The sequence below is a fragment of the Neovison vison genome, chromosome 9 (genome assembly GCF_020171115.1).
Source record: "Neovison vison isolate M4711 chromosome 9, ASM_NN_V1, whole genome shotgun sequence".
Lineage (NCBI taxonomy): Eukaryota > Metazoa > Chordata > Mammalia > Carnivora > Mustelidae > Neogale > Neogale vison.
Window position 1 is genome coordinate 91,119,609 of NC_058099.1, and position 27,853 is coordinate 91,147,461.

General features: G+C 45.2%; 1 protein-coding gene across 1 annotated transcript in view; it reads right to left on the reverse strand.

Moving 5' to 3' along the window:
• The window catches only part of FAM189A2 (family with sequence similarity 189 member A2), a 62,367-nt gene that overhangs the window by 10,532 nt on the left and 23,982 nt on the right, over positions 1 to 27,853 (reverse strand). The window contains exons 3-6 of the mRNA XM_044265934.1: positions 13,529 to 13,639; positions 5,889 to 6,017; positions 3,759 to 3,866; positions 3,536 to 3,669 (exon numbers count right to left, since the gene is read on the reverse strand). Of these exons, the coding sequence (XP_044121869.1) occupies positions 3,536 to 3,669; positions 3,759 to 3,866; positions 5,889 to 6,017; positions 13,529 to 13,639 (482 nt within the window). The remainder of the gene's footprint in view (positions 1 to 3,535; positions 3,670 to 3,758; positions 3,867 to 5,888; positions 6,018 to 13,528; positions 13,640 to 27,853) is intronic.

The following is a 27,853-nucleotide window of genomic DNA, read 5'->3' on the forward strand; positions in this document are numbered from 1 at the left end:
TTACTGTGATGACCAAGAAGCCTCCGTGTGACAGAAGATGCTTCCAGAAAAGAAAAGGAAGTTTCCTTTCCTATGAAGCAGTTCTTATTCACATCTGTTTGGTACGTAAGGATCTATAGGTTGAAATCTGTGCACTGTGTCCTGACAGGTGTTTTCCTGATCCCTTATGGCCCCCAACCCTAGCTAGGGAGTAGAATCACCCGGGGAAACCACTTGGGGAGGTTGGCAGACTATGGGAGGCCCAGGCCTCACCTCCAGAAATTCTGCTCTAATTGCCAGTTAGAGCAGAGATTTTTATCTCCTAAACATCAGCTAAGCGGCCATGTGATGAATAAGGAAGCTGGGCTTCAGAGATGGTAAGAGAACCCCCCACCCCCCGTTGCCGGGCCCAGGGTCACCCTGGCAAGAGACCCCAGAGCCTGGGCTCCTTCAAGCTCACCCGAAACTCTCCAGGAAGCCTTCCCTGGTTCATGCCCGTGGGCACTGAGTATGGACAGGACACCCACACAGAGCACACGAAATGAGTTCTGCTAAGGGAACAACCAGGCTTTGAGAACTCTTGAGAGGGGGATACAGCAACTAATACGACCCAAGAGTGGTCCTCCCTTGCGTCCCAGGCCGGCGGTAAGGGCTGCGGGGCAGAGGCGCCCTGGGCACGCAGTCACCCTCCAGCAGAGCCTGGCTCCCCCTGACTTTGGGTTTTGAACCTCCCGAGGAAAGGGAAGGAGTTTATTACATTCACCACCGAGGAACAGATGCCTGTGTTCAGTTTGCCATCATACTCCGCGTTCTGTAACACGTTACGTCCCCACGGTCCGACCAGACCCCCAGTCACGGAACAGGCGGGAGGCTCTCCTTTTCGATCCGAGCTGCAACGGATTTCTGAGGATGGGGGCGGGGTGGGAGGGTCCCTGGGGTGGTGGAGAAGGAGAGCTCAGCCCGACTGTCCTTACAAATCAAGTCCGGAGGCAGAAACCCATCTTCGGGTGGAAACCTTCACTGCCATCAGGTTTCTGCTTCTGGCAGTAATTTGAGAAGTCCTTTCTCAAGCAGGCGCCAAGGCATGAAGGGGTTGTATTTATAGAAGGTAAATAAATAAACCTCTCTGAGAGGTTGTGATACCTTGCAGGAAATGGGGGGCTTGCATTGCATGAAGACTCTTCACGTAACCGGTTGTAGAAACGTTAAAGAAAACATTCGTGACGATTCTTGCCTGCCTGCTTGTAAGAAGGAAAACCACCACCTGGCGTCAGTGGGTGTCTATAAAGTGGATATGGAAAAATCTAGCAAAGTGGGTCAAAAGCAAAAATACCTTTGCTACAATATGTATCGAAAGGTGAATATATGTAGCCATTTTAACAGTGGACCGTCCTCTGGTATTGGGAGAATTTCAGAAAATGGGGCTGTTTGCCCACTGGAGATACGATCTAGGCCTCCACGCACAGTATATAGTATAGAGTATACAGTATATATTTTAGGCCTAGCGGCGTCTTCTTTCCCGCAGGGATATATTGCTTTAACACCCTCCCCCATGTTCCTTCTGGAAAGTTCTGAATGGTAAAGCCCTTGGTGAGAAGCTTGTCTAGATCTGGCCAGGGGCAGTCTCGGGACACAGAGGGGTGAATCCAGGGATTCACCAGTGTGGACATACCCACACTGGTGAGTGTTACTACGGAGGAACCGAGAAGGGAAACGGAAGAGAGAAGGGCAGGCGGGGGAGGGGCGGTCCATAGGACACGCCGCCTGGACAGCGCCACTCCTACACCGGCATGAGTCACTTTCCCTTTCTGCCACTGCAGGAAATTAAATCTGTCTGTTGCCTCCTCTTAGGTCAACCAAGGGCTCACCTCCAATCTCAGAGAGCCAATTAATTCTCCGTCTCTAAGAGGGCATTTCTCGTCCCAACCACAAAATTACAGGCATTTTTTTTAACTGCCTTCCAGCATGTTCCTCTGCACACAGACTGAGACCGGGCTAAGGTATGAGCAAGCGTGTCCGTCAGCACACAAATACATCTCTCTGGCCCCTGTAATTTCTGCCTCATTTCCTAATACACTACAAAAGTCATCCTAGCCCCCCAGCTTCGAAATTCCAATACACCCTCCCCTGCACAACCGGGAGGCTGAATTCCCCCATGCATCCATGGGCACCCCTCCAGCTTTGTGGCCTTCTCGGGCCTTGCTTAGGTGGGCAAGGAGGGGAGGGCGTGCAGGTGGGGTGTAGGCAGGACTCTGAGCAACAAGTTGGGGGGTCACTCCTGGAAAAGAATGTTAACAGTGTCTGGGCGGTAGCTCATGCTGGTGACTTGGTTCAAAGCCACAGGTGGCCGCCCTGAGCACTAGCAAGCCGATTTCCAAAAACCCCAAGCCCGCCGCCACATTTGTCTGACAACTCTCCACATCAACCTTGGGGCTTAAAAGTAGAAATTCCTGGCCCTCTGAATCTCAAGCTAAAGACACGAGTCTGTCTTACAGAATTCAGAGATTTTCTTTTGGAAGCTTAAGGTTTGCTGATCCTTGAAATTCGGCATAAGATCATTTCACCCACGAAGCCAACCCCGACTGGTTGATTCTTTCTCCAAAGCCCTCTGCAGCCCATTTGCCATCCTGGGTTAGGTGGTCCTCCTCGGGGCACTCAAAATCTCTTTTTTGAGAATTATTAGGATCCTTGCAACACTCATCGGTCACGACCTAGACTGTGAGTCCCCTGAGAGGGGAAGGAGGTGTGTCTAAGTCATCTGGAAGGACACCAACCTAGCAGGGTGACTAATGGGGCAGAGGACTGATTAAATGTTTGTTGAATGAATAAACAAAGTCATTCTTTAGAGAGGTACAATTCTAGAAGTCCCTAACAGCCAGACGAGCGCATGTAGCATTTCCCTCTGCGGATAGTCATTTCTGAAATTTAAGAAGCAAACGATAGATTTTGAGCTAGAATTTGAGAAAGCAAATAAGCGTGGTGTCTATTTTTTCTAGACCAGGGAGAAGTCATGAATAATTAATCTCTGCTTAATGGCTGGGAAGAATGTCAGGATTTGGGGACCCGCTGATGGTGTTATAATGAACATCGATTTGGCCTCAGCGCGTTTCCAGGGCAACCTCAGCACTCAATCAAGTCACATGACAGCGGCTGTCTCACTGGGTGTCGGTTTTCCTGGGAAGCTAATTGAAATGGAAAAAGTATATCCTTAGGTCAAGGTGGGACTTTTCTTTGGTTTCCTGCTGTTTATCAGACAAAAGAGCAGGGTGGGGAAGGGGATGGAGAATCCTGAAAGGGGGCACCTGGCTGGCTCAGAGGTACAGCACCCAAGAGGCTTGATCTCAGGGTCTTGAGTTCAAGCCCCACATTGGGCGGGAAGCCTACTTAAAAAAAAAAAAAAAAGAGGGAGAAAGAGAAAGAAAATCCTGAAAAATAACACCATCTGTCTACATTCTGGAGAGCAGTGAGCTCATGTTATGAATCCTGGAAACCTTTCCGTCTTCCAACCCGAGGGCACCTCGGGCACAGCCGGGGCGGGGGCACAGAGGAAGCCTACCTGCGGTTCATCCGGGGTGTGCATGAGTAAAACGTGGCAAAATAGGAAGGGGGGGGCACCGGCGGCACGAAGTCCTCGGGGTCTGGGATCCGTCCGTGTTCTTCCACGTCCTCGGCAGAAATCTGAGATTCGTCCTGATGAAACGAGCACCTTGGTTAGTCAACAGGCTTCACGACAGCGGCTCCGTGGGACAGGGTCATGGCGCCGCCGCGTGCGGACTTACGATGCAGGCTCTTCTGGCTGCAAACATCTGGAGGTAGCGAAGGGCGGCTGCCACCAAGCAGACGGTGGTGGTCAGGGCATTCAAGGCACACAGGGCGAAAAGGACTTTCTAGAACGAGGAAACAGTAACACCCCTGAGCACATGGAAACTGACGACCAGAAGGCAGTAGAAAAACTCCTTTTTTTGTTTTTTTTTAAGATTTTATTTATTTATTTATTTGGCAGATCACAAGTAGGCAGAGAGACAGGTGGAGAGAAAGGGGGGGGAAGCAGGCTCCCTGCTGAGCAACGTGCCCTGCATGGCTCAATCCAAAGACCCTGGGACCATAGCCTGAGCCAAATGCAGAGACTATAATCCACTGAGCCACCCAGGCACCCGAAAAAACTTCTTTAAATAATAACAATGATGTCTCAGTAAGGCTATTCTGGTGGGAAAACACAGGCCAAGCACTTTGATGTCTGGCTCATGGTAAGTGCCAAAGAAATACCGGTTATTGATACAGCTCTCGTGCGGTCATGTATTTTAATTTTAAAAATTTATCTTAGAGGCTTCCTGTCCCAGAAAGCCCTGGTATTACAAATTTTCTTTTTGCCAGCACCACGCTGTTGTCTGGAGATGTTCCGTCCAGGAGAGCAAGGGGTGCCTCCTCTGAAGTTGGTGTCCCCGGCCTCCCACTCCCATCGGCGCCCACCGCAGCGGCCTGCTGTTTGATCAAAGCCACTGATTCTATTTCAGGAGCAACTGGCCGAGCTCCCCTGGGCACCCAGCGACGACAGTGTGGGGGGGCAGGCCAGCCAGAGTGTACAAAGGGCATCTCTTCTCCAAACCCACATCTCAAAATAGCCATAAGGGCACTTCGAAAAGTTTCTGTTGCCACGGTCCTGGCTCCCCAGGGAGGCTTTCCCGAAGAGGGGTCCTGGCTCACAGAAAGTTTGGGGGTGACTCAGCTACCAGAAATCCAGAAGCCGAAGATAGAAGGCCACTTTTACATTCTACACAATTCAGAGAGCTGGCCGTTGTGAGATTCCTCCTTTGAACAAGAAAACAACCCCCAAACAAAGATCTGGGAAAAGCCCTCAGCGAGGGATTATCCAAAAGCTAATACCTCGGGGTTCACCAGCTGAGCTTGTCACTCACTGGGCTAACGAGTCTAGAGCCGAGCCGTAAGTCTGGACTCAGCTTTGATCCAATTCCCTACTAAAGCGTAATTTTTTCCTTCTCTGCAACTGGTACTATTTATTTTTAACCTCTCGATTATTACAGTTGTGCCCATGAAACAAGAGGCAAGGTGCATGGATTTCCCTTGCATTTTCTAACCTATATCTCCCCTAGGTCTCTGTGTCTTGGCTCACCAGCATCCAACACCCATGGGCATCCATGAGCCAACAAAGGAGCATCAGAACAAGGACAAACGGGCATGCAGTTCAAAGGTTTTGCCCAAAACAGGGGTGTCTGGCTGGCTCAGTCGGTAGAGCACACAACTCTTAATCTCAGGATCATGAGTTCAAGCCCCGAGTGGGGGCAAAGCCTTCTTTAAAAGTTCAAGGTAAGGGCGCCTGGGTGGCTCAGTGGGTTAAGCCGCTGCCTTCGGCTCAGGTCATGATCTCAGAGTCCTGGGATCGAGTCCCGCATCGGGCTCTCTGCTCAGCAGGGAGCCTGCTTCCCTCTCTCTCTCTCTCTCTGCCTGCCTCTCTGTCTACTTGTGATTTCTCTCTGTCAAATAAATAAATAAAATCTTAAAAAAAAAAAAAAAAGTTCAAGGTAAGGTTTTGCTAAAAGCTGCATCAGCTGTGTGTACCTACACCGTGCCTGCATCTGTACGGATACACGTGTATATCAATGTACCTACACACGTATGTACAGGTTCAGGCTCCTTTATGTCTTTTGCTATCCTGTAATTCTTGAACACAAAGCAAACCAGCCGTCATCATTTCAGGGTCCCACAATCATCTGTGCTTCTTCCTGGCGTCATTCCTGTCTCTGGGTCGCTGACGAGGGTTGGCTCCTACCTGCGTTCAGCCTCCCCATCGTGTGAAGGAGCTAACAGAGTAAGGATATTTCAAGTAGCTCTGCCTTCTCTGAGGGCTCCAGGGTGCACTACTGACCGAGGTGGGGGTCCGTTCACGTTACCTTAAGCAGAAGGTGAACAGCACTACAAGGCTGAACCGGAAAGAGCTTCAAGGCATTTTCTTTGTCTGTGCATTTGGCTGGTTGAAATTCTTCACAGCAGAAGCAAATCTTGCCTTCGCCTAAGTCCACCTTAAGGAGGGAAAGGCAGAACCATAATTTAATTACTGAGAGTAAATATACAGGCTACCCACGGGAGCACTAACCCTGCAGAATGAGACATGGCGGGACAGGCTCGGGTATGCCGTGGTAAGGACAAGGTTATTTTCTGAACACGCTAATGGCCGCCGCACGTTAGCAGGGGCTCTGCTCATCTTTGTCCCTTAGGATCCCAGGCTGATGAAGCACACACTGTTTTAGGATTAATGATCCTTATGCCAGAGAGGTGGAGAGCACATGATAAAATGCACCTTGGCGCTTAAAGTAGGGCTGCTGGATAAAATATGTGACATGCTGTTAGAAAACTATTAGCTGTCTATCTGAAACCCGGATTTGTGTTTGTACTTGCTTAATCTTGTAACTCTAGCTTAAGTCTTCCTCTTGCAAATGACGCTCACCCCTTTAGCTCCCATTTTATTGCCAAAGCGAATCCTACGGCCCTACCTACCTAACTCCGAGAGGGCGAGGAAGTTCGAGCTCCCATGTGCCTGTGGGAAACACAGGGTGTATTGGGCAAACAGTAGCCCTAAACCGTGTAGGCTTAAAGAGATCTCTCAGCTGGACATCTTCAGGGTGGTCACAGAATTGAAGTAATAAGTCATGAGTATCTCATATTTTGTAATGAAATGTTTTGCAAACTTTTAGCCACATATCGAAGGTTCCCTTGAATCAAGTTGTGAAAATACGCAACACCTGGTTTTGGCTAATGAACACCCGTAATTTGGGCGCAGATGTTCATTCTTACTTGCTTTGCCTCCTGAGTTGTCGGAGTTGGCTATTCTAGTGTGGCTAAAGGGAAAGCCATGCCCTTTTCATATTTGTTAAGGAGGCAGCTTTGACGTCACTAGCTGCAAAATTCTTCAGGAATCTTTAAGAATAACTGAACGTCTACAGTGTTTGAGTTACTTAAGAGGAAAGAAAGAGTCTTTTTTCTTATTGAATTAAGATTCTTACCTTCTTTGCGGGGGGGGGGGGAGGGAGAGGGTGGTGGGGTTATGGACATTGGGGAAGGTATGTGCTATGAAGTGTGTAAATCTGGCGATTCACAGATCTGTACCCTGGGGCTAATAATACATTATATGCTAATAAAAAATAATTTTTTTAAAGATTCTATTTATTTGTTTGACACACAGAGAGAGAAATCACAAGTAGGCAGAGAGGCAGGCAGAGAGAGAGGGGGAAGCAGGACCCTGAGACCCAGGACCCTGAGATCATGACCTGAGCCGAAGGCAGAGGCTTAACCCACTGAGCCACCCAGGCGCCCCTAAAAAATAAATAATTTTTTTTAAAAAGATTCTTATCTTCTAACCAAACTTAACCCTCTAGTTACCCTCTAGTCACAAATTTACAGTGTTTTTCCAAATTAAGAGAAAATATAGTTCTTTATAATATGTTGATTAGGAAGCAAAGGGAAAAATTTCCACTAAATATTACACATTTTGGAGGGGTTGGGTTTCTCTTTCTTTAAATATGAAACTTACACACACACACACACAAAATTTACATACACAAATCTTAAGCATACCATTTACACAGTTTTAAGCAATGCATCCCCTGTACCAAGTCTTACCAACCTTACCAACATACAGACCACAACATCACCAGAGAAAATTCCACCATGTCCTTCCCCATTAATCCCTGCCCCCACCTTCTTACAGGCTAACACTGCTTTGATTTTTTCCACCAGGATTAGTTTTGCCTCTTCCAAAACTCCAGGGATTCTATAAGATTTTTTATTCTCTGTCCCCAAACCACCTTGAAAGGGGATACATTATTATATCAAACACCGATGCCCAGATCTTGATATAAATTCTGCCTCTGACACCAAGAATTACTGGAGTTACCTCCATGGACTCCATCTCTACCCTTTCCTTTCCACTTGCTTTCTGTCCTTTCCTGCTTTGCCCACAGACACTGTTACCTCCATAACGTCCCCACACCTAAATCCACACCCTGACCTCCAGACACACACAAAAGCAAAAGACTGTCTGTGTTTGGAATTTTCTTCCACTGTCTCACATTTTTGAAGGCACCCCCTGCTGCTAAAATCTACATTCGATTTTTCCTTTCTAAGGGAAAACTACTGTGGCCATTCACGCAGGATTTCTCTAGCCAAGGTCTGGGTGAGGGTGAAGTGTGCGGGGGTGGGGTGTGCAGGGGGTGGTGCGGGGGGATTTTATTTCCTCTTGGGCTTTCTCTTAGCCCCTCTTGTATGAATTAATAATAGCCTTACTAACAGTCCTTACTAATGGGCTAAATTCAGCAGGTAAGTGTTACCCCTAATGGGCTTCTTCCTTTGAAGCCCAGCTGAGATCTCCCAGATTTAACACTAACAGTACTATTTGGTAGTTACAAATAAGCCACCATTCAGTTGCTACATGTACCCAAGGCCCCCTTCTTCCCAAATACCAACCACACTCACTTTTCTCAACACCATGCCCTACGGGTTTCCAGTTCTTGTACTTAGGTCAGCTTCAGAATCTCACCTACGGATTCGGCCTCCTGCAGGTAATACCCAGTGTCATCTTACAAAGCACTTCCCTCCCACTCGAGTCTATTCTTGATCCAAGGTGTCCAGTGAAGAGAGAAGACAGACATAACCAGACTTGTATGTATCTGGAAACCTCAGCTATCCGGAACTTCGGGGTGAGCTGGTCCAGATGCAAGAATTTTCCAGATGGGTGAAAGTTAATCTCTTCACACAAGGCTTTCAGAAAGTTTAATCAGTATCCAAATAAAAATGAGTATCAGTGGCCGGGCCCAGCTGACACGGTAGCCCTGAGTCTCTGCACAAAAAGGTACCAGGCGACGTAGCATTTTGGATTTCTTGTTCTTTCCGTTCCTGACCCTTCCCCTCCCTTCTTCATCTCGGCTGTGCCCCAACATTTCTGCAAAGTTGTTCCAACTTCTCTTTGATCTCTTAAGCATCCAAGAACATCCCTGTGCAAGCCTCTACATAAAAACCATCCATGTTGGGGCGCCTGGGTGGCTCAGTGGGTTAAGCCTCTGCCTTTGGCTCAGGTCATGATCCCAAGGTCCTGGGATCGAACCCTGCATCAGGCTCTCTGCTCAGCGGGGAGCCTGCTTCCCCTTTTCTCTCTCTACCTGCCTCTCTGCCTGCTTGTGATCTCTCTCTGTGTGTCAAGTAAATAAATAAAATCTTTTAAAAAGAAAAAAAGAAAACCATCCACGCTTCGACCTTGATGCTGTTCCCTGACACCATCATCCCTGACTCCATCTCTCTCCTCATCACCAGGATTATGGTTCTCAACACGGGCTGCTCATTAGCATCTTCTAGGATGCCTTTTACAAAGGAGGACACCTTCTCTCGCAACCAGGGGACTGCAAGCTGACTTGACGAGTTCTCACACGGCCACCATGAGCCTGACACACACTAGAGAGAAACGCTTGTAGCTGGCGGAGAGTCATCGGTAGAAACGTAAGTTGAACCCTTTAATAAAGGAACTGGCTGTATACCTTCAGTTAAAAATCCTTATTCCCCAAGCACGCTGGGAAACTGTTTAGCAGTTTCTTATAAAGTTACACAGACTTAAGTTTACCACGTGACCGAGCAAATCCCACACCCCCTTATTTACTCAAGAGAAACGAGAATGGGCCCACGGGAAAAACCACAACTCCGCAAAAATGTTTACAAGAGCTCTGTTCATAATAGCCCCAAACTGGAAACAATGGGAATGTCCATCAGCAGGAGAGTGGATTCAGCAAACTGTGATATTTTTATACGATGAAATCCTATTGTGGAAAAAAAAAAAGCAACGGACACTACACAAAATCATGGCTGGATCCCCGAACTGTTATGCTGAGCAAAATAAGACAGAGACAAAAAGGTATATACCCGAGGATTCCATTTGGGTGAAACGCAAGAACTGGCCAGACGAACGTTCTAGCTCTGGTCTGGGGGGGTATACATGAATGTATACATCGGTCGAGATGAATGTATACATTGGCCGAAACTCAGTGAACTCTACACTTGAGATCTGTGCATGTCAGTGTAAATTTTAACTCCATTTTAAAGAATGGATGAAGCCGCCAAAGGATTGAATGTGTAATTTTTAAAGAAATGATATAGATCAAAGAAAAATTATACCTTTCCCACCAGGAACGCTCTCTGACCTGGGAAGGGGTTGTGCAAGAGAGTAAGGGTGGCTAGATTGTTTTTATCAGCCAAAACCCAAACCACTCCAGACAACAAGGCAATAGAGAACTCACCTGTTCAAAGCAAAGAGTGTTAGATCTGTAAGAGAGAAACACAGTATGCGGGTAGGGGGCGGATACAGTATGTCCCATTTTTGGAAAAGAAATCAAAATTAGGTCCACCCCCTACCTATTTAGGTGAGATCATCTGAACACATGGAGGGAGACCCCCAGTTATTAGCAAGAATTTGGGGTAACTAGCATGGTGGGGAGGGAATGAGGAAGAGTGTCCCCTTCCCCAAAAAGATTTCATTGGTCAAATAGCCTCCCTATTGAAAAACAACAATTATGATATGGTCCCACTGATGGAAATTGTGTTTTTATGTATATAAAGAGGTGTCCCAAAAATCTGCCAAACAATTAATCGCGCTTACCCAGAAGAGTGAAATTTCAAGTGATCTTTAAGTTCTTTCTATACGTTTATGACTTGTCTGAATTTTTACTGTTTTATAATCAGATACAATCACAGAGTAGGTTTTTGTGGTGGTGATAAATGCTTAATTAAAAATACACTTAAAGGGGGGAACCTGAGTGGCTCAGTGGTTAAGTTGTTGCCTTTGCTCAGGTCATGATCCCAGTGTCCTGGGATCGAGTCCCACATCGGGCTCCTTGCTCAGTGGGGAGCCTGCTTCTCTCTCTGCCTCTCCCTGCCACTTTGCCTGCTTGTGCACTCTCTCTCTCTCTCTCTCTGACAAATAAATAAAATCTTTAAAAAAAAAAAAATACATTTAAAGGGCGCCAGGGTGGCTCCAGTGGGTTAAGCCTCTGCCTTCAGCTCAGGTCATGATCCCAGGGTCCTAGGATCGAGTCCCACATCGTGTTCTCTGCTCAGCAGGGAGCCTGGTTCCCTCTCTCTCTCTGCCTGCCTCTCTGACTACTTGTGATCTCTCTGTCAAATAAATAAGTAAAAATCTTTTTAAAAAATAAAATAAATAAAAATACACTTAAAATATAAAAAGATAAGAATGCCTAGACCCCTCCCCCTTTCTAGGTCAATGGACAATCTTTGGGAATGGGGCCCCACCCAGTTAGAAGATTCTTTACAAAGTGCCCGCAAGTGATGGGTACGCAGGATAGAGAACCACAGAATTTCTCAGGAAAGTCCATTAAATGTATCTTTGACCCCTCGCAATCTGGCTTCTGCTTTTCCAAGAGCTACCAAAGCTCCCTTTCCACTACTGCCTTCTGAGTTCTCTCCTCTCTCAGGCTCCACCCACTCTCATTATCTATCCATCACTCAAGGTCCAGCTCACATACCTATATTCCTTATCTTTGCCCGGATACAAGCCCTTCTTTCTTGGCGTGCCCCAGGCGCTGTCACAGACCCGCGGATCGACCTGCCAGTGGACACGTATCCATTCCCTCTGCAAACACCACCCAAGCGTTCGCCGTGCTTGTCCCGTTCCGCTGGCACATCATAAACTTCTAGGTCAGGAACGAGGTCTGACTTTCCTTTCTACTCTCAGCAGCTTCTCTAATCAGTGTCTTGACATAAGAGGAGCTGCAGTTTGGCCAAACTGTCTTTCCAGATAGGGCGACTTTTCACTTTCAGCCTGAGTCTGGCCTCTTGGCCCTTCTAACTGGCTGTGTGATGAGTAATTAGAAAACCAAGCTTGGCTCAACGTTTTGTTTTGTTTTGTTTCGTTTCGTTCCTGGGAACTCTGTCTGTGAAGGAGTGGGAGGCAGCTCCGGGGACCACTGAGAACTCCCAAATAGAGAAGCTGACATTGCCCTTGGGGAGATCCCGGCTCGGAAGAAGGGAGGAAACAGGTTTATGGAGATCTCTAGTCCAAAAAACGAAAAGGACATATGTCTGAGAGGTGGACATGGAGGACACTCTGGAAGATTATCTTTCCTAGGAGTTCAGGGACTATATCCTGAAGGAGTTACTCTTTGCATGGAGCTGTGAAGGACTGATATTTGGGGGAACAAGGACTCAGGGATAGGGAATTTGCGGAGAGATGGTGTTGTGAAAAGTAAGAAAATAGGGCCATGCCAGGTGGTCTTTGGAGCAAGGACAGGCAGTGCAAGCTGCCTCCGGGAGCTGGCAAGATGAGGGTGAATTGCACAAGGCCTATAAAACCAGAAAAGGCTGTGAGGCTGGGATCTCGCGACGGAAGTTCATTAAACAACGGTGTGACAAAATCGGAAAGCTTGTGAAGGAGTGTGTAGAGAGAGCACCAGGTTTGTGGTGAATCCCTGAATCTGCCCATCGGGGAAGGCTGAGGCTTTATCAGTGTTTTGAGAAATGCGGCCCCTCCTCCAGCGGCACCCTCGTGGTTTCTAAGGGGCCAGCCACACTGCCTTGTCACCAAGTCCCAAGTAGCTGAGACTGACTACAGCTTCTCAAGACTCCAGTCCCTTCGCTTTGGGCCACAGGGAAGTATGTGTCACTGAGAAGTCGTTTTCAGTACTCCAAAGTTGGCCAGCAATTGGGTATACACCCAAAGGAACTGAAAGCAAGGTCTCAAAGACATATTTGCATGCCCATTTTTATGGGACTTTACTGTTTTTGTGGTTGAAAGAATCATACGGTATGTGCATGCAGTGGAATATTACGGTTGCCAGAGGCAGGGCCGGGGTGGGAAGGGCAGGGGCAGGCCCCGGAGAGCAAGGGAGCTGTTTAGTAGGTTCAGAGTTTCAGTTTTGCAACAGGAAAATGTTCCCAAGATCGGCTGCACAACAATGTGAATGTGCTTCAACCACTGAACTGAACTCTGAAAAATGAAGACGGTACATTTTATGCGACCACATGCATTTTGCCACAATCAAAAATTAAAAGAAAATATTCAGAGATTTTGCAGGCCCACAACCTCGTCTCCACAATCGTGAAATTCAAAAAGCCCCGGAAACTAGACGTTGTGATGACAGCCTATTGCCCCGGAGTCCGGGGGAAGGGGGTGCTACAGCGTTAAGTCGTGTCTGCGTCAGGTTCATCTTTTCAAAAATCGGGAAAATCTGAAACACAACCGGCCTCCAGAAGTTTCCGAGACAGGTCTGCTCTCCTGTATTCTGATCACCTCCGCTTTCCCCCTTCGGAGGAGACCGAGCCGTTCCCTAACTAAGGACGCAGGCATTTTACTGTGGCTCTGGGGCTCTGCTAGCTGGCCCCTGCTTTGGAAACAAAATGCCTGAATTGGGCCAGGGCAAGTGGGTAAACGAAACAAAGAGCAGGATTCCCTCGTGGCCGCTGCCTACCACCTCCCACCACCACCCCCAGGAAAGCCAGGGTCCAAGCAGGTGCCCAGCGATGGTTTAGGTCGACTTACCAGATCACACCTGGGCACACTGGACACAAACTGGGCGCCCTGGCAGCCGAGGATAAATCCAGCTAGATTTAAGAGGACACACACCACGGAGAGCAGCACAAAGAGATTCACCTGAAGTGGCAGGAAAAGAGGCCGTTAAAAAAGACAGTAGCTAAATCAGAGTTTTGTCTGAGTAAAAATAAATAAATAAATAAAATTCATATTCTCTTCCTAGAGGACACACATTGTTTTTTTTAAAGTCAGAACAATGTTCTTAATGTACCAACATTTTGTTCATGTTCTAGAACTTTAAAACTGTGTTGAGGAGAACAGTGACTCTCAAGTCTTGTCAATAATTTCAAGTCCCTCATTTTTTTTTTTTTGGTCTCTCTTTGCATCTAAGGAAGTTCTGACTCCCTAGCTCCGATCTGTTCATTGTATTAAAGCCATGGCCAATTCCTCCTTGAGCCTTCGCTATTTTTTTCTGAGTTTTACAGGATCAATTGGTAAGTCGGTAAATGGAGAATTCTAGCATGTTCTACTAGAACCCAGGAAAGGTGGAGCACTCAGAGCCCTTACTGGCCAGAAGTAAAAACAAAAGTAAGTCTTTTCTCAGTTCCAAACAGTGTAGGTACTAAAAAATAAGTATACAGTGATCTTCTATGTACTTTTCTCCAAAGCTAAATGTTCCATATGTTACGCTAAATAATTCAGAATTGACAGCAATCAACCAAGAAGCCAGATTTTACTTAGTGCCAATTAGAGACTGCTATAGCTTTTCAACTTGAGGACTATATTGATGATCGAAATCAAATCTCATCACAAATAGAAAGGACTGGAGCTAATGATGATCAGCGTTGGCACCCGGCATCAGTCCAGGTAGTAAATGCCAGAGTTGGCTGGGAAGTGAGTTCTCACGTGAATTCTAGTTCGGAAAGCCTGATGTGTGTTGCGGTATTCCAAGAAGCTTGAAAGCATCTCCCCTAAACCCATGTTATGAGTCAATATTTAATACCACATGATGTTTTTTCCTAAGAGGAATTCTTTCTGCCCCTCCAGGAGGAGTCTGACCTCCGCTCCTCTACTTGTTTTGTTGAACTCTAAAAGGGCCATGCGTGCTGTCATCAGATCTTGGGGGAACTGCCGGCCGCAGCTGCTGGGTTACTATTTCTCATGATTTTCAGTGTCCGTGGGGCTTAACTGGGTCAGGAGCAAGAAGAGCCACCCCCCTCCCCTGGGCACAATGTCAGTCATTGACATGCCAAAGCTTTGGAAAATGAGGAGGTCCAGTTGGCCAAGGACAGAACATGATCTTCTCACCTGGGCTTCTCCTGTGCACCGGCAGCAGCTACTCAAAGACACCTAATAAATCTGGAATCTTCACACCCAGTAACATAGTTATTGTTACTATGGGGAAGTCTAACTTTTCTCAGAAAATTATCTTTTCATGCAACATCAGATGCTTTGAAAAGAAGGCGTGGTTATAATCCTTATGCCCACCAGCACATCACAAATCTTCATAACTATGGGGCACCTGGTGGCTCAGTCAGTTGAGCGCAACTCTTGGTTTCAGCTCAGGTCATGATCTCAGGGTCTTGAGATCAAGCCCCACATGGGGCTCTGTGCCCACCTCAGAGTCTGCTTGTCCCTCTCCTTCTGCCCTTCCCCCCATGTGCTCTCTCTCTCTTTCTCAAATAATCTTTTATAAATAAATTAATTGAAATCTTCATAACTAGCAATTAGCAGCATCAGATATAGAAAGAGTGAGGGTTCATTACTTCCAGCACAGGTCCCCAAATCTCTTTATTAAAATCCTCAATCCACGGGGCACCTGGGTGGCTCAGTGGGTTAAAGCCTCTGCCTTCAGCTCAGGTCATGATCTCAGGGTCCTGGGATCGAGCTCCGCATCGGGCTCTCTGCTCAGCAGGGAGCCTGCTTCCCCCTCCCTCTCTGCCTGCCTCTCTGTCAACTTGTGATCTCTCTCTGTCAAATAAATAAAATCTTTAAAAAAAAAAACCTTAAAAAAATAAAATAACATAAAATCTTCAATCCAGCTCATCAAATGACACTGTTAAGAAAACCAGTATGCAAGCCACAGACTGGGAGAAAACATTTCATGCATGTATTAAACAAAGAAACTTTATCCAAGATATAGATATATAACTCCTCAATTCAGTAATAATAAAAAACAGACAACACAAAATCGGACAAAAGACTTGGACAGATATTTCACAAAGGAAGACATAGGAATGGTCGATAAGCCCACGAAAAGTTACTCAAAATCATTAGTCATCACGAATGCAAATGAAAACCACAGTGAGATACCACTTCACATCAACTAGAATGGTTAAACTTAGAAAGAATGACAACAGCAAGTGTTGGCGAGGACAAGGAACACACGGACCCTCCCGTGTTGCTTGTCTGAGTATAAAATGCCACTTCTTAAAAACTAAATGTAAATTTCCTTGCCAAAGAATTCCAAATACTGTTGACCCTTGTACAATGCAGGGCTCAGGAGTTCTCACCCTGAACCCCAGCATGCAGTACAAAATCGGAATATGACTTCCGAATGCCCATAAACTTAACTATTAATAGCCTACTATTGACCAGAAGCCTTGCCAATAACAGAGTCAGTTAACACATATATGGCACATTATATGTGTTATATACTACATTCTTACAAGAAAGGAAGCTCGAGAAAAGAACATGTTATTATATTAAGACAATCATAAGGGAGAGAAAACATTTACAATTCTGTACTATATTTACTAACAACAAAATCTGGGGGTGCCTGAGTGGCTCAGTGGGTTGAGCGTCTGCCTTTGGCTTGGGTCATGATCCCAGGGTCCTAGGATGGAGCCCTGCATTGGGCTCCCTGATGAGTGGGGAGTCTACTTTTCCCTCTCCCTCTGTGTGCTCTTTCTCTCTCAAATAAATCTAAAAAAAAAAAAAAGAAAAGAAAAGAAAAGAAAAAAGAAAGATTCTGCATGTAAGTAGACCCATGCAGTTCAAACCTCTGTTGTTCCAAGGTCAGCTGTGGTTTATGGAGATAGTCCATCCTTGACTCCCTATTCCCTAACCATGGGTTGTACCAGGTGAGTTCCTTCCAAAGAATACATATGGAAGGGAGAGCGGGAGCAATCTCCTAGTGGAGAAACCTGAGAAGCCACGGGACCGAGGTTAATATCACTGATAAGTCGCGTGGACTGCATACACCCCTGACATGATGTGATGAAAATGGCATTTTACCTCCATGTTCTTGCTCTGCCAAACTGATGATAACCTCAGTCTAATCATAAGAGAAACATCAGGTAATTCCAACTGAGGTCCGTGCTACAAAATACCTGACAAGTACTCCGCGAAATGGTCAAGTTCATCAAAAACAAGAGAAATCTGAGAAACTGTCACAGCCAAGCAGAGCCTAAGGAGACATGACAAGCAAACATGATGTGGCCTCCTAGGCTGGGATAAGGGACATAAAAAGAACATTAGATACAAATAAGAAAATCTGAAGAGTACGGATTTTAGTTGACAATAATGTATCAATATTGGTTCGTTAGTTGCGACAAATGTACTATACTAAAGTAAGGTGTCAATGATGGGGAAACAGTATGGCGTATACACGACCTCTATTATCTTTAAAATATTTCTGTACCTCTAACACTGTTTTACAGCAAAACGTGTAATTTAAAAACTGCAAAAAAAAAAAAAAATCTGAATATACACCTTCCTTTTGACCTGCTCTTCCTCTCCTAGGAACAGACCCAGAGAAATGACTGCAGTTACCCACAAAAAGACTTACAGAAGAATGTTTACAGCAGCTTTGTGCATATTAGACCAAAAATGAAAATAACTCAAAATATCCAAGAGCAGGAGAAAAAGGAAACATATTGTGGTATTTCCGAATAATGGAATACTTCCAGCAATAAAGGGAACACACTACTGATGTACAACAACACACAGAAGTTCAAACACGTTGAGTGAAGTAAGCCAGATATTATATGATTCCACCTACATGAAGTTCAAGAAAAGACAAAATAATCGTAGTGATAGAAATCAGAAGTCTGGTGCTTATATGGTGGGGGGCAGGGATTGACTGGGAAGAAAGAGTAGAATTGTCTGAAATTATAGAAATGTTCCATATGTTGTTTGGGATGTTGTCTACATTGGTGTATCCAACTCTCAAAACCTAGCTAATTTTAGAACACTTTTGATCAGGGATTTATATAAATTATATTTAGTATATTTTTTTAAAAGATTTTATTTATTTATTTGACAGAGAGAGATCACAAGTAGGCAGAGAGGCAGGCAGAGAGAGAGAGGAGGAAAGCAGGCTCCCCACTGAGCAGAGAGCCCGATGCGGGGCTCGATCCCAGGACCCCGAGATCATGACCCGAGCCGAAGGTGCTTAACCCGCTGAGCCACCCAGGTGCCCAATTATATTTAGTATATTAAAAAGAAAGTAAGATGGGCGCCTGGGTGGCTCAGTTGGTTGGGCGACTGCCTTCAGCTCAGGTCATGATCCCGCAGGATCGGGTCCTGCATTGGACTCCCATCTCCACGGGGAGTCTGCTTCTCCCTCTGACCTTCTCCTCCTCAAGCTGTCTCTCACTCTCTCTCTTGAATAAATAAATAAAATCTTTTTAAAAAAGAAAGAAAGACAATTCTGAATCCATCTACCAAGACAGGAGTGTGAGATCATACAATGGATGGGACTACTTCTTGAACGTCGGAATAACAAACGAGCTGAGAGAATGTTCCAGAGGGTCACTGCCTGGTAGACTTAGCTCCTCTCCTGCACTGGGTGGGTTGCCAACAAGAAGTCAGAGTCAGATCACCAGAACACCAACCCCAAAATGAGGACACAGCCAAGGCACACAGGCTGTGTACAAAATCACCGTGCCCTGTTTCCCAAACTTATTCCTTCCTGTGGCTTTTTTATTAGTATCATTAAAACTCTGGCCGAGCTTATTGGCTATTTGGTCAGTCGAATTAGTCTAGTGCAGAAACGGCAGCATGTATCAGACATGGGAGCTAGTAGGATACCAAGCTTGTCTCCTTCAGAGGCTGGATCAGGTTCAAGGGTGTACAATAGTGGAGTTACAAGGGACCCAGCTGGGATTTACAGGGACTTTCAGGATAGACCTCTCTGGCTTTAACCCAGCTATAATTGTGTAATTTCCAAGACCCAAATTTCCATCCCACTCATCACCAGAGGGTGTCCTTGCAAACAGAAGGCAGGAAGACATCATCAGCTACAAAGAAGGAACATCCTAGTCACAAAGTCTGCTCAGCTCTGTTTGCAAAGGGCAAGGATTTCTTACATTTCTTATATTCTCATCATTCTTGCTTTTTACTCTTTTTAATTTTTTAAAGATTTTATTTATTTATTTGACAGAGAGAGACAAAGTGAGAGAGGGAACACAAGCAGGGAGAGTGGGAGAGGGAAAGGGAGAAGCAGGCCCCCTGTGGCAGAGAACCCGATGTGGGGCTCGATCCCAGGACTCTGGGATCATGACCTGAGCCAAAGGCAGACACTTAACAACTGAGCCACCCAGGCACCCCAATTCTTTCTTTTTAAAAAAAATCATTGCAGGTGACTTGAATTTCTCTTTCTGGCAAGCACCTGAATTTGGAATCAAGACGCCTGGTTCGTTTGCCGTGATATTTTTTAAAAATTTTTTTAAAAGATTTTATTTATTTATTTGACAGAGATCACAAGTAGGCAGAGAGGCAGCAGAGGAAGAGAAGCAGGCTCTCCGCTGAGCAGAGAGCCCGATGCGGGGCTCCATCCCAGGACCCTGGGATCATGACCTGAGCCGAAGGCAGAGGCCACCCACTGAGTCACCCAGGTGCCCCTGCCGTGATATTTTAAGCAACCTCTGTGAGACTCACTTTTCTCATCAAACAGGTCTATATTCCTAGCCACCTCAAAAGATTAATGAGAGAATCACACAAAATGCTGTCCAAAAAAGTCCTCTGCACGCTGCAGAATGCTATGCAATCGGTCTCATTATTTATAATAATAGGCACTTCCCCTTTGGGGGAGCAGCTTGTTATCACAAAATGGATTTCAGTAGGCCCAGTACCGGCATTTTCTCCTCAACGCCTGGGAGGTGCTGGAGTTAATGGCAGCTAGAGAGACACTCTGATTGTAAGAATAATCTGCAGGTATACTGTTTCCAAAACTTCTCTAAGAAGAATTCTTCCTACAGCCTGCAGATAAGTTCCTAAGGAACTCCCTCCATGTTGACCATGGACCCTTGTGCGGAAGAGACCTCCTGACCCTCTTGCCTGAGCCCTTCCCAAGGATGCTGGCCTACGAAGACTGTATCCATGGGTCCCCTTTGGTCTCTTGTCTTTTTAGTGAAGTTCAGCCATTGGAAGTTCAGCCATTGCAGAAGACTGGAAGGAGGGAGGAGGGTGAATGGGTAGTTACTCCATAGGTTCCTTCCCTGTAGGCTGTGTCCCTTAATGGAAAGCCACAGGTTCTTTCAAGGGATCCTCGGTCCCTGATTCCAAATTCCAGATTGTGGTCAGGCCTCGGGACAATCCCAGCTTCACTGTTTCCTACACCTTGCACATTCCTTCATGAACAAGCCCTTTATGAACCTCTTCTCAAGGTATAATTTTCTTGTTATCTGTGCCCTGCCAGGACCTTGACTGATATTCTCTATAAATTTCTTCCTTACATTTGACCTATATTTTTTCTGACCTCTAAGCTTCGTTCCTATTGTTCTCAACTCACAGTCATCACCACCTGCCCAGCGAAGGGAACACCATGGATTACATAAAGTTCCTGAATTCTACCAAGACCAACTCATCATTGGGATTTACCATCAAGAAGCGGAAGGGATGCCTGGGTGGCTCAGTTGGTTAAGCAGCTGCCTTCGGCTCGGGTCATGATCCCGGCGTCCTGGGATCGAGTCCCACATCGGGCTCCTTGCTTGGCAGGGAGCCTGCTTCTCCCTCTGCCTCTGCCTGCCATTCTGTCTGCCTGTGCTCGCTCTCTCTCCCTCTCTGTCTCTGATAAATAAATAAAATCTTTAAAAAAAAAAAAAAAAAAAAAAAGGAAGAAAGAAACGGAAAAGCCCAGAGTCGATGCAGAAGGGTCCTTCTAGAACTTGGATTTTAGACATGAAAGACAGTGGGACCCAAAAAGTGGAAGGCTTGCCTTCCATAAAAGTCCCACCGGGGGCTTTTAAGGGTAAGGTGCAAAATCCAAGATCCAAAGAGCTGGTCCTCTCCCAGGACAGGCAACATGAGTGATACCTTTTATGCCTTTGGTTTTACTGTTATGAACTTGAGCCAAGAGTATTTTGTGATACGCACATAGCAGTAGCTTGATACAAAGGTATTATGCTTTGCATAACGGAATTCAGCTCTGCTCTGATCTTTTGCAAGTGTGCCCCCAGGCCATCCCAGGTCTCAATAAAAGCACGTTTGGGGAACTTGAGAACACCGAGAAGGAATATCACTTTCAATTTGCCCACTCCCGCCTGCTAAAAATTCCTCATCATCCCCATCACATAATGCCACTAAATAATTATGCCTCTCACAGCTTGGTATTGCTGAATGTCTCCTTTGGTACAAGAGTTCATTCCCTAACTAGGTTGACCTTTCCCTACTGTACAAGGACCTGAATTTTGCTGCTTCTTCCCCACTGCTCCAGACTCAAGATGCATCTGAAATGCGCCCAGGCATGTTTAAATAAATAGATGGTTCCAGAGATCGTGTGGAAGTAGCGTGGTTTAAAAATGAGAGGTTTAGTATGGTGGAGTGAACATAAGCATTTAGTGCTACCAATTCCTAAAAACCCATTACAGTGGCAGCAAAGGAAATGTTTTAAATGCAGAAATACCTAAGGATGGAAAGAACAGGAAGATGGCACCACAATTTTAGAAGCTGGAAAGCCAATGGGCCAGTGTGATCTGGACTCAGGGGCGCTGAAAAAAGAAGTTCCTACAAGAGCCACGAGGTAAGCCAAAACCACAGGATTCACTCCTCAAACTTTCCAAATGTTCAGAAATGGGTGGTAGCCATGACAGTGAGGCTAAAAACGGGACTGGCTGGAGTCTAAGAAGCCATTAGAAATTGGCACAACCGGGGCGCCTGGGTGGCTCAGTGGGTTAAGCCTCTGCCTTTGGCTCAGGTCATGATCCCAGGGTCCTGGGATCGAGTCCCGCATCGGGCTCTCTGCTCAGCGGGGAGCCTGCTTCCTTCTCTCTCTCTGCCTGCCTCTCTGCCTCCTTGTGATTTCTGTCTGTCAAATAAATAAATAAATCTTAAAAAAAAAAAAAAAGAAATTGGTACAACCACTGTGAAGGAGCACTAGCATTTGCTCTTCCTCACAAAATTCAACACACATCGGCCTATGGGTCAGTAGTCCACTTTAGGTATATGCCCAAGATAAATTAATGCATATGTCCCCCCAGAAGACACACCCAGATACGTCAGAGCACTGGTTCATACTAGCCTCAAACTGGAAACAACGCCCATGTCCAAGAACGGAATGGATGGACAAATTAGAGGAAGCTCATAAAGGAACTAAAACTCAGTGCTATGTTCTGAATGTCTGCATCCCCCCAAAATATATTTGTTGAGATCCTAACTCCAAGGTGTTGGCGTTGGGAGGTGATGCTTCTGTGGGATGATGAGGTCACGAGGGCGGAGCCTCTTGAGTGGGATTCGTGTCTCTGTGTGAGTGTGCGCGCATGTGCACGCACTCACGCAGATGTGCGCTTCCATTTAAATATCAGAAGTTCACCAAATTCTTTCCTCATGAAAAGAAATTTCTAGAAACTTCCAATTTAAAAAATACTATCACTTCAGAATTCTTTCCCTTTGTGCTCTTCTTTCTTTCTTTTTCTTTCTTCCTTTCTTTCTCTCTTTCTTGTTTTTAGAGAGAGGGAGGGGAGAAGGAGCACATGGACAGGGAGAGACAGAGAGAATCTTAAGTGGGCTCCACCCCCACTGCGGAGTCCGGCGTGGGACTCGATCTCACAACCCTGAGATCATGACCTGAGCCATAATCAAGAGTCAGACCCTCAACCAACTAAGCCACCCAGGGACCCATTTTTAGTCATCTTTCAATTTCCAAAAAAATACCCTGAAAGTCATTTAAACACTTTTCCCCCATTTATGGCCTTTTGATACTGCTCAAGGTAAATGAAGACCAAAATACACTTTTTTCCCATGGGGCACAAAATCTGATCCAAAGACACAAAGATGTAGGTGGTCTTAAATTATACTGAACGAGTGGATGGAGGAATCCACCCATTGATCAATAAACACAGGAAAGAGCCAATTCTTTATGATAAGCACTACATGAAGGCATTGTGCATTCTTTTTTTTTTTTTTAAAGATTTTTTATTTATTTATTTGAGAGAGAGAGACAGTGAGAGAGAGCATGAGCGAGGAGAAGGTCAGAGAGCGAAGCAGACTCCCCATGGAGCTGGGAGCCCGATGCGGGACTCGATCCCGGGACTCCAGGATCACGCCCTGAGCCGAAGGCAGTCGTCCAACCAACTGAGCCACCCAGGCGTCCCGGCATTGTGCATTCTTACTAACATTCTGGAACAAACCCAGAACAGATCTGAAGGGCAAACACGATTACTATCACTGCTTGCATGAAAATGGCTACCACCAGTGTGCTTGGTGGGAACTACCACTTTCTAGAGAAAGAAGGTGGGAAAGATTGGGACTCCTGTCCCATTATATCAAAGGAAGTAGGAGTGTAGGTGGTAAATGAGTGGGTAGAAGAACGAAGCACCCAGTCCTTAGAATGTAAGTTATATTTTCCCACTGAAACAAGAACGCTGTGGGATCAAGTTGGGAATCTGACCAGCGTTTTAACATTTATGTCCTAAGCACCAGGGAGTCCAAGCTCCAAACCACTGATTAGTCACTGGTTAATAAGATGAATGTCGTAGGACCTTTGACAGTTAATGTCACTGTGCAGTTAGCTCTTAACATTTAACATTTTAATTCCGTTTGGGGAACCATTTTAATACAGACATGTAGAATCATGAGCAAAGTTATCGGAGTACAGCACACAGACGCTGGAGAAAAGATTGAAGATATCAAAGGAATACTTCTCTGAACTACGTTAGCAAAATGAATGTTAAGATTGACCACCCAGCACCATGGCAACCAACAAAGCATAACAAATCACAGGCCACTCTGAAAGCCCAGACTCCTGCTGCTTTCAACCTATTTCAGGAGCTCACACATGCACTGACTTGGTCTGCCCACGTGCCTGTAATCCTTGGATCCCTAACGAACCTACTCTGGGGCTTCACTTCCTTGACACCCTTTAAAACTTCTTCCAGAAGCTTGGCAGATATGTTACCAACGTCCAGACTCGTTCTCCTTGCCAACAAGCAAAACACAGGCCCGTTGCTGTGAATATGGAACTAGCCGTCTCCCTTTCCTCCCAAAGATAGTTAAGTATCAGATTAATCACATTATGGCTGTCCCCAGATTCTCTTTTTATAAAGTGTCTAAAATATAATAACATTTATTTCCAGTCCCAGGCTTCTTCCCATCCCTGCCCCCTGAATAAGACAGAAGAAGACAAATTATTGTCAGTTTGGACACAGCTTCGAGGTGAGCTTATAACCTCTGTTAAAGCATTTATAACTGAGAGTTGCTAATTCCTGGTGAAAAACGTACAAATCTCAGGGGTACTTTTGAGGCTCCTTGCTTGTGAAGAAGAAATTCTGCCTTACCACAGGGCCCTTTCCCCTGTTCCCTTGCAGACCACCCCACAGCCTCAGTCTCCCAGGCTTTCCTTCCAGGACATTAGCCCTCATTGCTCAAAAAGTTGACTTTCCTCATGACCTGAGCGATCAGGCTTAGCCGAGAAGAGAGTGCCCATGGAGCGCATCTGGCTCCATGTTTCCCCGATGCAATGTAGACATTAGACAGCTCTACCACCCTAAACGCACATATACTAATTGAGAATGTGGTAAGGACCAGGAAAAAGACACCCTAATGACAGTCTCAAGAGAAATAATCAAGAGGATGATGTGACATGTGAGACTGGCTATTCAAACAAAATGGAAGGAGCAGGAACATGGTTTGCTATGGCCCTTGGGAATAAGGTGGCAGGAGGAAATTGGGATTTGAAGATACCAACAGCCACAGAAAGGGGTTTTCAAAAAATATATTACTTATCTATTTGTTTATTTGACAGAGAAAGAGAAAGCACAAGCTAAGGGAGTGGTAAGCAGAGGGAGAGGGAGAAGGAGACTCCCGGCTGAGCAGGGAGCCCAATGTGGGGCTCATTCCCAGGACCCCAGGATCATAACTTGAGCCCAAGCCAGACACTCAACCGACTGAGCCATCCACGTGCCCCAGCCACAGAAAGGATTAAAGCACAGAAAGTTTGCAGATCTGTAAGATTCCACTTCTCTTACTTCATTATTCTTTTCTATTTTCCTTTGTGCTTCTCTAATTTTGGTTCTTTCCCTGATTCTAGTGGCTTCTCCACTGTCAGCTCTGGAGAAGTTAGGCAGAGTCAACAGTCTCTGTGGATGGCTGCCAGCGAGTCCTCCCTCTGTTCCCACAGGCTGTCCCTCACATCAGGCAGTGGAGGACAATGCACAGTAGGGAATGTGAGCCAGTCCACAGGAGGAAGGAAGTACAGACCCGGGCTATGACATGAATGACCTGTGAAAGCACTCTCTAAGTGAAGTAAGCCACAGACAAAAGGACATAGTGCATGATTCCACTTATAAGAGGCACCTACTGTAGTCAAATTCATAGAACAGAAATTGCCAGGGGGGGAATGAGGAGTTACAGTTGAATGGGTAGAGAGTTTCTGTTTGAGATGATGGACAAGTTCTGGGAATGGGTAGGAGGGATCGTTGCCCAGCATTGTGAATGTACTCAGTGTCACTGAATACTGTACACTTTTGAGAGTCAAAATGATATATCAAAATATGTACATTTTACCCCAATTTATAAGAATTGCAAAAGAAAAAAGAAAAAGAGGAAAAGAGGTGGAGTCTAATTCCCAATTTTCATCCCCTTGATTCTAGGCTGGTCTTAGGAACTTGTTTGACCAATAGAATGCAATAGATATCAAGTCTGGATCCTAGGAAGCCTGGCGTACTCTCCCCACTCCACCCTCAGCCCCCCTACCTCCTACCCCCACCCCAGGCCATTGGAACATCCTTCTGAGACCCTCCCTTGCAGAATCCAGCCACTGTGCTGGGCAGCTGTTATGTGGGGAAGCCACACATCCATGCTCTAGCCAACAGCTCTTGCTGAACTACCAGCCATGGCATTTATAAACATACACTAAAATACTTGAGGATGAAATGTTGTCAAGGCTGTTATTTATTTCAACACAATCCCATTGCAGGAGAAAGAGAAAAGTCAGGGGTGTAGGTGAGATAAGTCTAAACATGAGTCAATGATTATGATAGCTGGATCATGAGTACGAGAGAAACTGGAGATGTTTATTTCTTTCAGATAGGGCATATTTTGAAATTTTCCATATTAAAATTAGAATGAAGAGAAGGTGGAGGAGTGGGACAAAAGGAAATGGGGAGGAGGAGAAGAAAAAGGAAAGGGAGGAAGAAAGGAAGAAATAAACCAGTGGACTCATCTTCACAAAGTCAACCCCTGGGAAAAAAAAGGGGAGAAAGTGACAGGAAGAGTGTTCTGGAACAGAGAAGACTAAAGAGACAGAATAATCTAATGGAATGACTGGACCTTGATAGGGTCTTGGATTAAAAAAATCTTATATAACTTTTTCTTAATCAAAGGCTTTTAACTGAAGTATGATCCATGAATATTTCTGTATGTGTGAGTGTATAGTTTGATTAAGAAAAAGTTACATAACATTTTGGAGTACCTGGGGAAATGTTAAAAGGGGCTGAATATTACATGGAATCAGGAAATCACCAATAACTTGGAAAAAAGGAAATTACCAATAACTTTCTTAGTTGTGATAATGCTATTATTCTGAGGTAGAAGGATGTCTTATTTTTAGGGAACACCTCACAAAGTATATAGGATTAAAGTATCATAAGTTGAAGACTTTGAAAAATGAAGAAACAAAAAGGCAAAAATTCAAGAGGCTCTACATCTACTAAATGTTCTAGGGAGAAAGAGCTAACGCAGGGAAGGAAATAATGAAAGAAACAATAAAGAAAAGTGCTCAGTGTTGAAGAAAGACACATGTCTTCTAATGAAAAGACCTCAAAGCCTCACAGAGTAAAAGTACTCAAAAAGGATGAAGCAAAAGAAAACCCACAACTAGACACATCCTCATGTAATTTCAGAACACTGTCAGAAAAATTACCTGAAACTTGGAAGAAACAGAAGAGATTATTGGGTATTCCATTTACTTGTCTACTTATGTAATTGGCTATTTTACAACTCTGTAGAGGCACAGTTTAAGTTGTAGATTTTTTTTCAGGAGAGATGAAAATAAGTTCTATCCAATGGAACAGAAAACCTTTAAAGGTACCATGTAGGGGGCCTACTGGACACCCACTCGTTTTGTATCCTCATCAGTAACCTGTAACCTCAGCAGTCCCCTCTTAACATGGCCTACAAACACTTAACTTCTCAAATATTCTTTGAAACAGTTTTCCCTCATTAATGACGCATGTTCACTTTGTGTTTTCCCAGAAGTCATGATGTTTTCTTCTTGAAAATGAAGCTTTATCAATACCAAGGTTAAAAAGAAAAAAATCCTGAAAGCTTCCAGATAAGGAAAAAAAGAGGCTGCTTACTAAGGAACAAGAATCAGTCAGCATCAAGCTTCTCATCGGTGACAGAAATTATCAAGCAATGCCTTCAAATTCTGGATAGAAAACTTTTTTTTTTTTTGAACCTAGAATTCTCTATCCAGGTAAACCACCCTTAAAGTGGGAGGGCAAGCAGGAGGGCAAAACAAAGACATATCAAGACTTTTAAACCCTGAGAGAGCTCCCCTCTTCCTTCATATCATTTCTGAAATTTTTTATTTGATCATGTTCTCCAGTAAAATGAAAAAGGGATTCAAGGAAAAAGAATACATGAGGCACGAGATCTAAGAAACAAGAGTTGTAACCCAAGAATATAAAGAAAAGAAATTTTCAGATGACATCTGTGCAGCAGGCCGAGAAAACCAGAAAAAAAGTCCATTAGTATGGATCAGGAAGTCAGTAGTCCCAGAAATGTCCAAAGGGAAAAGTGGAACAGCTAGCAGAGAGTACGATTAGAAGTCAGACGAAGAAACCTCCCACTTAGACTCAACTGATTTTCAACAAGTATTCCAAGACAATTTAATGAGGAAAGTACAGTCTTTATAATAAATGATGTTGGGACAACTAGAGACCCACATTC